This window comes from Leptinotarsa decemlineata, unplaced genomic scaffold (assembly GCF_025532065.1).
Source record: "Leptinotarsa decemlineata unplaced genomic scaffold, Ldec_3_MD MMD2_tig00026299_RagTag_RagTag, whole genome shotgun sequence".
Lineage (NCBI taxonomy): Eukaryota > Metazoa > Arthropoda > Insecta > Coleoptera > Chrysomelidae > Leptinotarsa > Leptinotarsa decemlineata.
The window spans coordinates 7629849-7642050 of record NW_027412676.1 but is presented as its reverse complement, the minus strand read 5'-3'; the positions used below and the strand labels follow the sequence as shown (position 1 = coordinate 7642050).

Here is a 12202-nt window from a genome sequence, read left to right as displayed (position 1 = left end):
TTCTCTGACCCTAGCTCGGAATGATATTTTGAATCTATTTTTTATATCTGAGCATATCCAGATTCTACTATAATTATGTTCGTTCTTCTACATATTGAGAGCTCGAAATTAAAATCAAAATCATACGCCTACGCTAACATCGTTTCTATTTTAATCCTGAATTCCTGAACAATTTACTTTTTCGCATACCTGAAATTCCGAGAATTTTTATCGAGATTCGAACTTTATCAGGAAATTCTTTTTACAGATTAACTAGAATATCAGCAAACCATCAAATTTATATTCATACCGATATTGAAAGAAGTCGATTGGAAAAATGAATAAATCATGTTGAACTCATTGAATATACTACGCGGTAACTCTGACGGTGTTTTGGGCATATTTTGGTAACAAAAAACCAATATGCGTACTTATTGTGACAAATTAATGAATTAACTGTCTCAAACAAATTTATTTACAACAATATTTCACTAACCATAAACTAATTTATTTATTACAACACTTGCAACTAACGCTCAATTCATTTCCATTATTGGAATTTCTTGTTTAGCCGCTCGATTCACTTTCTAAACTGCCCTCTTGGGTCGAGAAGACGTGCTTATATAATATAACACTCCTTTTTGGAAATCTGTAGACGGTTCGGTACTCGTCTAGAATTTTACTGGCGGTTCCAGACTGGTGAGGTGAGGTCATGTATTTGTTCGATGAGTCGGCTGGCGTATCAATTCAAACGGTCAGGGTCGGCTTCAGATTCGTTACATTACAATAAAGGAAGGCTATTCGAAAAATTAGAAAAAAAGTTGTTTAACCTCGCTAATGATACCCTACAATAACTCCAGCCTTATTTGGGCGTATTTATAAAACAAAAACATGCTTGTTTCAGAAAAAGTTTGTCTCTGTTTCTGTTTATTTATTCAACTAGGATTTACATTTTTTTTTCAATCTACTTAGAATCTACACAGAAACTCACAAAGATGTTATGTCTTCTGTTGAGCCATCGGATGTTTATTACTTTAACACGAGACAAACCGATACGATAAGCCATACAGAAAAATTCGTACTATGCTATACTATGCTTTCCCTTCTGATAACAAGCACTAATTTTCAGAATTGTCGTCAATTATTGAGATCGTTTTTTGCAGAATTGTCTTTATCCACTGAATGAATACTTGGAATGATAAAAATTGATATTGAGTTTACTCAACAATTAGTATAAACTGTTTCATTTTTGATTCCTTAGCATTTGTACGTGGTCCGAAGTTTTCGAATGAATAAATTCACCCGTTATGAGTGATTGTTATAACCAAGAGTTTTTTTACAAATAAGCGGCACAAAAATACTAAACATATGAAACTTGTACAGAGTGGGCAAAATTGGACACTTTTAAACGGAAACTCCTGTTTTCAAACTAGATAGATGAAATCTGATGGTTGTGTCTGAGGGTCAAATTTTATGACAAACGTATTGCTAAAAACCGCATATCGATATCTATAATGTGCATTTTCGAAAAGTTGCCGTAACTTTTTTTTAATCAAATAGGAATAAGGAGTTGGAAGAAATAGTCGTTTTAGGAGCTATTGAAAATAATTCCAAAACTTCAACCAAGGACTAACGTTAGGAGTATTTTGAAAAAAACACAAATACTAGCCATTCAAGAGCAGAAGAGTTCATCAACTCAGACCAGGAGATTTGGAACGCCGCATGGATTTGCCAGTGGTTCCTGGAAAGTTGTAACCAAGTGCGTGATTTTTCGTTAAATTGTATTTGGACAGACGAAGCAGGGCCGGCATTTTCATCCGATACAATTCTTATACTTGGGCACAACAAAATCCAACAAAAAAGATTTGGATTTAGTGTGTAGAATTATCAGCCCGTTCATTTATAATGGCACTCTCACATCTTAAAGGTATTTAGAAATTTTAAGGCAAAATATTGAACCCCTCGTTGATGAATTGTCACTAATGGAGATCAGAAAAATATATTTTCAACAAGACGGGGCTTCGCCTCACAACACTGCAATTGTCACCAACTTTTTGGTTGCAAATTTTGGTAATAATTGGATAGCCAACCAAGAAGCCAACCGTTGGCCGGCCAGGTCACCGCACCTAACGCCTATGGACTTTTACCTCTGGGGAAGGTTGAAAGATCTCATTTTAAAATTGCCGATCAATTCTAGATACGAATTTATTTTTATTGTTGAAATTTCTCTTATCAGTATTAAATATAGTATAAAGTGTTTCAGTTTTATTGAAACTATGCGTTTTGATTACTACTATGAAAAGCTTTCTCAACATTTAATAGCTACTACTGAACAATTTCTTTCCGTTTTATCGCCGCGTCGTCCAAAGCCTACTTGACCAAAGTATGCGTTTCAGAGTCTGCATGATCAGAGAATCCCCGTGACTCCCATCAGCTCTACTTATCACCCATTCATTCATATCTCGAATTCAACAGTTACAATATACTTTGTCGGCTTTTTCACGATATTAACAATGCATCCAAAATTTCTGAAAATAGTTTCAAAATATTCCGTGTTATGTCATAAATATTTAGATGAATGATTATACATCGACCTCAAAGCAATGCGCCACGTGCTTTGATCGATTTTATTTATATATTTCTAGTCGATCAGGCATAATAAATTGAATAGTACAGGAGTTTTTAAAAATTTCAAGGAGCGTTTATTCTGTATTTGAAAATTAGTGTATGATTTGACTAGATGATTTTGAATAATCATATAGACTGTAAAATAGTCTAGTTACAAAAATATTTCATTACATCAAAAGATTTTTGAACAATTGAAAATACACTTTGAGCGTTTGTACGCTTGTATCATTAACACAATTTGAAAGAACCATGTTTTTGTTTTATTGTTGTGTTTGAAATATTCACATAATGATCTTTCGAAAACGTACCGCAACACGTTACTGTCATAGAAGAAAATATTCGCAAAAATCTAAAAACACCTCAATTTTCTTGCAACGAAGGAGAATTCTGACTTGAAAACCATTTCAAGGCCGTCAACCCTCTGAATCTGTCAATGTTACTCTTGACGATTCATTGTCAGTTACAAAATTCTACCGATGCCAAGTGGACACTGAGAAAACATCACTAATAAATCTACCACTCTTTTACGAACACCAAAAACGCAACAATAATAACAATAAACATCTGAAACATACTAGCCGGAACTCGTAAAGAGCTACGCTAGTTGCACACACACCGATTTTGGACGGCCGACTTTGTACTGGTCGTCCAAATTCCAATAGTGAACCACATGTGGGAACGGGACCTTGCACACACGCCGACCGGTGATCGTCACCGGTAAAATACCGGTGAGCAGCCGTGCACTGCCACTGTATCGCCGGCAGTACCGGGAAGTAGTGGCGTACATGACTAAATACACTCTTGCATACTAACCGGTTTTTTACCGACCATTCCAGTCTTGAATGCTCGGTGAAATTGTAGTTACTACGCATTAACTTCGTTTTGGTAGTGCTTGCTAATTACGACAACAAAGCGGTGAGTGTGCAAGCACCCGCTACCAATAAAATATCGGCCGATTTCATACTGGCCATCCAAAATCGGTGTGTGCAACTAGCGTTACGCTAGATTGTTTGGCCGATAAAAATCCGGTGAGTGTGCCAGCACCCACTACCAATAAAATATCGGCCGATTTTATACTGGCCGTCCAAAATCGGTGTGTGTGCATTTAGCGTTAGAAACTCGTGCCTGTAAAACGTACACTTGCTCTTGAAGTAGAACTATACCCTGTTTATCTAACCAACAGAATGCTCCAAAACACTATCATGCATAGTGCACGTCATCTCCCAGACTAGGCTGCTTGTACAGAGTCGCACTAAGGAACGACCGACTTTTTTTATAATATGCGGTTGGGTGTAGACATTTTTTTAGGTGGAATGTAGGAACACAAATTAGCAGTTTTTTCAGCTGTATCAGTACATGACATTTTAAAAATTTAAAACTTCAAAATATCGTATATGTGCAAACCACAGGCGTTGAAACGTAACTGACCACTCCGACACTGTAACATGAATTCCGCCAGCCGATTGCAGTTAAATCTGCTTGGTCAGCGAAAAAGCGTTGTTTATTTCACCTAATAGATGCAAATGTTCGTGGTGATCATGCTTTGATGGACAGAGTTCAGTCCAACATCCGCAGATTATTACTTGTAGAAATGAAGTTTGTCGTAAATCATTCGAGCGAGTAATGGACATTTCTCGCGAGAAGAATACTATACTGTTTCTATGACTTATCACAGTAATATTTCAAAATGAAATTCGTGAAAAATTTTCACAATGAGATTATACCATCAAATTGCATTAAAAAAAGCCATCTGAGAAGCATTCTGAAATATTCTATTGTGTTATTTTATTCAATTTCGAACAGTTTGAATATTGTGTGGCTGAAAAATGCAGAAACAGCAATAGAAGTGATTTGAACCCATGGTCACTAGTACTCAAACAACTGCTCCGCACGAAGCTGCTTAGAAATTAGTGTGTTAGCCTGTTAGAAACGCAAGAAAGAAAATTTAGTAACAGCATAAAAATAATTAGAAAAGGTAAAAAGTGCTTAACGAAAGTAATTTTTTTGAGAAGAAAATTGTTTTTATCGGCCTTCTTTGGATAGTTTCTTCTTCCACGATCTGAAAAATATAAAAAATTGTAATGGAGAACATTTTTACATGTATAGAAAGGTAAACTTTTTACTTCATTCCGATAAGTTACTGCGTAAATTCAAAATTTTTCACAAAGAAAAATTATCAATCAGTTATTTTTGCCTATCAAAAAAGAGCTAAAAAATTATTCAATACTTATCTTAACGTTTCGGGGGCTAAACTCTGCCTCCGTCATCAGAATTGGACAAAATCTAAGTCTAAAAGCAGGTTTTTCCTGGTCGCTGGATTTGCAGAAGAGGTCCTACAGAATGGCCACCAAAGTCTCGGGATATCACTCCTGTAGATTTCTTTCAATAGGGTCATTTGAGACAAGATTCGAGAGAGAATATCATGAGGCATTGCAGAGAAGTTGTCAAACATGTGAGGGTTGCAATAGAAGCTCGTTTTCTCATTGTCCAGTCATCAGATTTTGATTCAAGAATTAATAGAAAATCTTTTTTTCTGATTTATTGCTTCCATGCAAATCGTTGGTTCAAAAGTTATTCGGGGTGGCTCGTTTTCAACTCAAATAATTTGTAGCTCCCGAACCATAAGTTTGAGACCATATGTTTTATACTTCGTTGAAATCTGGGAAATAATATAGGGCGATCCTTTTAAAAAAAATTGGTGACATACTCTGGGGGTGCGATAGGGGAAGTAACATCAAATGTGAATATGTCAGAATGTGTCCCCCTGTATACCATTGTTGACGTGTTTTTTTATTTTTCCTGAAAATCATTGTACCAAAAGTTATTCAGGGTAGCTCGTTTTAAATTGAATGCACTGTATATATTACTTCAATAGGCGTACTGCATTCTCAATGAATCGAATGAATGAATATACAAAATTTATTCGTAAAAAAATCTCATTCATAATAAAATAAATAACAGATCAACTACGACAACCGTGAAAATATGTCCAGTAGTAACCAAGGCATTCTCCAACAAATAAGTATTTAGTTGAAGCGGATTGAAAAAACATTGCTTTTCTGAAGGCGTTACAAATAGATATTTCTTTGAATTATACCGTCAACAGACACACTGCACCCATCAATAGGACCGACTTGGTTTTTTCCATAGGAAGAAAATATTACATGAATTTGTGTTGGGAGTTTAAAGGCCATGGTAGAGGGGTTAGTCTTAGTCTTTGTCTTTGTGATATTCTTCAGTTTACTTCGAGAGCACGTTAAATAAAAAACTAGTTGTTCGGGAACCGTGAAGCGTCCGAAACTAAAGAAGTCAAGAATTCTAATAGGAGAACAATACACTCTTTTTACATAAAGTCTTGTCAGTTATTCGTGAAGACAGTTTTTTCCTGATATAGGAAGAACTAGATTATGGAAGCTGAAATTAACTTTTGGAAAACAAGATAGAAAGGGCATGTTAATAGAAAAATCAGAGATTGTAGAATGGGGAAAAACTGTTTGAGAGAAATAAAGAAAGCTAGAACACTGGGTTAATCTATTTTTTATTAAACATAGGTCAATGAGGGTCATACCGTCTCAAAGGTTTGTCAAGACCAGAACATCAAAACCCTAAGTGTGCCTCTCAGTACAGCCGCACACTTTCCTACTTCTTGAAAATGGCTTCGTAGCCGAAACGTCGAATAATGCAAAATTTTAAACGCGGTTCAACCCGAAACTCATATGTTCAAATTTCTAACCGCGGAAACCTATTCTATTTGAATCCTGGTGACGTTTCGAAGACTTTATCCATCTTCATCATCAAACCTATGACCAATTTGATATTATCATTGTCAATAATAATAATATCAAATTGATTTACATCAAATGACGAATTAAAACTACAAATTAAAATGTTTTGATTTAAATATTCTGGACAAAGAAAATGGATAGTCTTCTAAACGTCACCAGATGATGCAACATCAATTTTCACAATATTTCAATTATCTTCGCATCATACAGAATATATCATTGGAAAATTTATATTGATACCCCAGTCCCACGCCTATTAATACTATATTTAACGCAATATGATAAACAGCGTCGGCCGCCTCTTTTGTAGTTCTTTGTCGCAAGTCACTCCTAATCAGATTCCTCAAAGGACATAGCGGGGATAAATACTCAGTGACTTTGTGGATGAATTGCAGTGCCACTTGCTTGAAACGACTATGTTGCTTTCTTCACTCACACAATACTGAATGTACTTTAGCACATGGGTATTTCAGGCTGAATGTTCAATATCAAAATAAAATGTTATACTGAATTTTTAGATTCACAAAATTTAGAGCATATTCAGAGCTAGAAAAGGTAAGAAAACGAATTAGTTTTATAGGAGAAACAAAATCATATTTTCTACAACACAACTATCGCTCTTCATTCAATAGAAGGTATAGTTTCAGTTAAGATCATGAAAAACAATTTTTTCACCTCTGAAATTCCCCCTATTTCGTCTCACGTACCTTGGTAGGTAGGAAGGTCTAAAGTGAGTGGGTCTATTCGACCCTCCACCGCAACCCATAAGGGTTTATTGTGGCTCACACCTATTCACACTCGGCCAAATAAACCCAGCTTCCTAACGAAGCCGATTAGTTTGTATGGTCTTTCAGGTCAGATGGTGAGAGTACGGATCTGCCGAACTCAAAGAACCTGATTCGGTCCCCAGCAGGGCAGGCACAAAGTATATGCTCTATAGTTTCATCGTTTTCCAGACAGAGGCGACACACACACTGTCTTCCGACAGTCCAAGTCTTTGCATGTGATGATTCAAATGACAGTGACCTGTAAGAAGGCCTGTTAGACATCGTAGTTCATCCCTGCTGTAGTCCAACAACTGTTTGGAATCAAGCTTCGAAGGGTGAATAAACGCCTTGGAGTGAGCCAATCCTGGAAGATTCTGTCAGAAGTCCATAACTCTTCTTGCCATCCAGGTGTTCAGTGTTTGTTTGCAAAGCCCAAAGCGATGCCAATGACAGGTTCTCTATTCCCGAATAGAGAGGACTGGTTCCTTCTCCCGCAGGATCCAGTCCTCTCTACTCGGGAATAGTACTTTATAAGGCAGTGCGTTGTTGACAGTTGGAGGCATAAAGTCAGAGGTCATTTCCAGAATGCTGTGACTTCCAATGTCAACCAACAGTCTGTTGCACTCTGCATTGAATTGATTTGTGCAATGGGCAATGTGCACAAGTCTGTATGCAGCCCATCTAGCCTCTCTTTCCAAAAAAGGTAGATCTAGAAGGATCTCCATGGCCGCTGACGGTGTGGTACTGATGGCACCACTGATAGCCAGACAAGCCTGTCTCTGTTAGCCAGAGAGCTTCGCTTGGGCCGTTTTCTGTAAAGCCTTCGGCCACCAAGCAATTGCACCATAAGTGATCATTGGTCTCACAATTATCACATAAATCCAATGGATTTGTTTGGGACCTAAACCCCAAGTTTTACCACAAATCCTTCGACATGTCCATAGAGATAGTCTGGCTTTGTGTAAAACTTTCTCCAAGTGAGCGTTCGTTCCAGCTCACGTACCTTGGAGTATCATAATATAATAACATAGTATTATAATATATACACTAAGATTTCCACAAAACCATAACGACAACGTCGTTATGGCTTTGGGATCGACAGAAGACTCAGTCGTAATAGAGAAAAGTCGTATTTTTTAAAATACCACATTCAGATATAGTCCAAGACATGCATTCGTTCCAAAGTACCGGTATTCCGTAATCCTTGAATGTGATTCTATCTTTATATCAGCAGCACTAAGAAATGTTACAAACAGGCTTGTTGAACCGAGAAAGATATTTCGAAAACCGGAGAAATTTCTAGCGTATCGAGCATAATATGTGTCCATCGATAAAAAATCATATATATAATGTTCACCCACATAATCGCTCAGTCAGTAAATTGAAGCTCACAGCAAAAACATTGCATCTTAGTGATCTTACGTACACATCTTGACAGTTCATTCATAATAAATAAACGAGTATTAACGTGTTTCAATTTGGATTGCCGCCAATTTAAACTGATAGGTTGGCTGTAATACAACATGATGTTTTGTACGTAATTAATTGTAAAGATCATCCAACATTCGATACACGTGTAGTTTCTAAGTCAAAAGTTTCACCGCATCAGAAAATGATAGTTTAGAGTAGCAATCTGTTACTGTTTAGTAAAGAGTCTTCAACTTTCAATTTATTATGTGTTGTATTTTTAAGCAGGGGAACCAGAGCCTAGGGATTATGATAATTGAAGGGAAGCATGCGGAAGTCGGACAAGGTATTTTCATTTCTGATATCCAGGAAAGCAGTTCGGCTGAAAAGGTAAGTTTGCAGATTATATTAAAGAAAATTATGAAGTTATTGAAATTTTGAATATTCAGAGTTAATCCTTCAGAAGTGTTTAAGTAGGCGTCAACTTCTAATCAGCAAAATCTCAAATTTGAATCATTGAAAGTATAATAGTTAATTATTTTCTTGAGGTATTGTCTGGCCTGAAGAAGTTATTGTATAGCGAAACTCGTATTGCGTTTTGGTAAAACTATGTAGTGACAATCTCACAATAAAGTGTTTTTTGAACTGACGAGAATCTCGTTGGAAATCGATCTAGAATTCGTATTAGTTCGGACAAGCGACAATGAACAAGTAAAATAAATGCGACTATTGTAAAATATAGTGTTCAGTTTCAATTTTGAATTGTTAATAAAACTATTGCATTTGGTTGAAAGTACCAGTTACTTATTTATCAAGACCCCTCATGGGCGAAACATTGATGACTGAGAATAGGTCCTCATAATGGTGGAGTGAGTGGCGGTACTGAAGAAAGAAGAGTAAAGCGGATTCAAATTTATAGTAAATTTTCTAAAGAGACTCTAAGAAAATGGCGTGTATTCCATTGATCTTTGAGTTAGTGAAACTCTGAGAGCCAATGAATCTACAAGTTCAAGAACAAAAAGGATAGTACAAGCTATTAAAACAACTATCCATAATGAATGATAAGAAAAAAGAACTGGAAGAACAAAAACGAAAGATAAAAAAGAACAGTAGATCGTTATGAAACTACAAAAACAAGAAAAAATGAAAAGAAGTTGAGAAAATAGGAAATTATAGTGACAGTTGAACGATTGACGTTAACCGTTAAGCCGCGTACTCACTAGACGAACGAAAGCGAATGAACAGAACAGCACGTATACGTTCGGCAACTGAGTACCAAGAAGGAACGTGAAGGAACGCATGCGTTTGCTTTCGGCAGAGTTACGCCAGCAGTCGGTACTTCAAAGGATTTTCGTCCGCATGCGGTGGGCAATGTGCTAGTATGTACGTCTAAGCGAATATATTGTCAACCGTCCAGGTTGACAACAAACACACGCGCATGCTTTCGTTCGTCTAGTGAGTACGCCGCTTTAGAGCAACACTATAATAAAAATTAATTAGGGCAAACTATTCTTTCAACAACAAATAAGCGAAAAAGTATTTCGGCGACCAAGTGAAAAAAGTTGAAAACGAGTTGGGAAAAATTAACGAGCGGGTCATGAAAGAAATGAAAAACAAATAGAATGAACAAGTGAGTAATTCGAAAGGCCAAGTCAAGCATACCAGCGAAACTGTTCAACCGATACACCTTGGGCAAATTTCATTTATATTGTTGAGGACATCCCTACCAGCAAAGACAAATTATGATTCATCTGACGCCTCCAACTTCCGATGGCCAATCATAGTAGCCCATGTACAGCTTGGCAAATTTTAACATGTGAGGCATACATTTCAAGAGATATCGGTAAGGGTTCAATAAAAGATAAATATGTTAAAATTACTAGAATTTCACTATCACTAGTATTTATGTACGTGTGATGCACTGTTTGGAACCTTTGGTGTACCTAGTAATGAATATTACTGGAGTTTTTCCCCAACACCAAACCGTTATTTTAACACCTCGACACGTGTTTCGATAACCAAGTAATCGTCTTCAAGAGGAAGATTAAACTAAGTATATGTACAATGTTTTCCTTATTTATACCATAGATACCTATGCTAGGTACCTGTGTCTTAAGTGTCTTAAATTAATTTCACAATGTTGTCTTAGTAACTAACCTTAAATTAATTTTACAATGTGTCCTTACGTAATATTCACTCACTTCACTTCACTCAAAGTTCTTGGCCTTTGGTCTGATTGTGAATCATGCTGTAATCCAAGACTTCTGTTTTCTTAATTAAATTTATCTCTTCTCGTGATATAAATTTTACGACTTTTTCATAAAAGATTATTAATTGCAATCCTACTCCCACGTGGACATCCGGTCCACCCCGGCCTCCAACTGGTGAATGAGAGTAGGTATTATATAATTATTTCACTTTAGCACTCCCACGTGGACATCCAGTCCACCCCGGCCTCCAACCGGCGTGAATGGGAGCACTATTTATTCAAATACACTAAAACAATGTTTATAATCACTTTTTCAACTTTTGCATGCACGTTAGAAAACTGCGGACATACACAACGTGAGTTCCACCTCCAACAATGGCGTTCGCGTACCTTCTTTGTGAACGGTCGCTATCGGCACGTCCGCCCACCACCATGTCAGAAACGAAACTGATGTAATATTCAAGTAAATCCGACAATTAAAATATTATTTCAACAATCTTGATACGTAACAGAGGTATCTATGATATAAATAAGGATAACGTTGTACGTATATTTAGTTTAAATCTTCCTCTTGAAGATGATCGCTTGGTGATCGAAACACGTGTCGAGATGTTAAAATAACGGTTTGGTGTTGGGAAAAAACTTCAGTAGTATTCACTAGTATCTATATCACACATCATTTTGATATAAATTAATTATAATACGTTTTTTTTTCAAACTCCTACTTTCTACATTATGGTAAAGTGCATGATCTATTACGAGAACACTCTTCTGCGGCAATTGGGAATAAGCACTTGATCATAGCGTGTGATCATATCACCGTGATGATAACAAGTTTTTCTTTGAGATTTGAACATTGAACAGATCTTTAGAACAAAACCTTTTTCACTGCCTTCATTAACATGGTTATCACTCCATGCGTTTCTAATTGCTGGTATGTTCATTCATGTAATTGTTGATTTTCTTTAAGATGCCTTTCAGTATTTCTCAAAATTTATCCTTTTCTGCTGAGTATTAGGTTTCTCTATTAAAACTCGATTTTTTCAATTGTTTCCACGAAAATCTTATTTTATGCATAACTTTTCATAAATTCTTTGAAGAACAAGAGTAATGATTACCCTCTTGGTACCTTCATCAAAGTCCTTTTTCAAGGACTTTCGCCATTTTCTATTTTTTCATCTCACTAACACTTGAGCTAGCACAGTTATGTAGCCAGCTAACTGGCAAGATAACATTCTGAAGATTAGCCAAAATTATCATCAAAGGATCTTAGAAACTCTGAAATAAAGCAAATGAACCAGAATCAACTCCGTAGCTGAAATCAACAACCGCAGCAGGACCATGGGATAGATTTGAAAGAATAATTAATTCAACCTATCCCAGTCCTGGGGTTAGGTCTACATTTTACAATAAACTATTTATTGATA

The 12202-nt window shown here is 36.4% G+C and overlaps 1 protein-coding gene across 3 annotated transcripts in view; it reads left to right on the top strand.

The window, feature by feature from the left end:
* LOC111507735 (multiple PDZ domain protein) overlaps nt 1-12202 on the top strand; it is a 463358-nt gene that overhangs the window by 438291 nt on the left and 12865 nt on the right. For 2 of the 3 annotated variants that reach the window (XM_074180506.1, XM_074180503.1), the window contains one exon: nt 8852-8956. In XM_074180506.1, the coding sequence (XP_074036607.1) occupies nt 8852-8956 (105 nt within the window). The remainder of the gene's footprint in view (nt 1-8851; nt 8957-12202) is intronic. The other variant, XM_074180505.1, reaches the window with a different exon arrangement.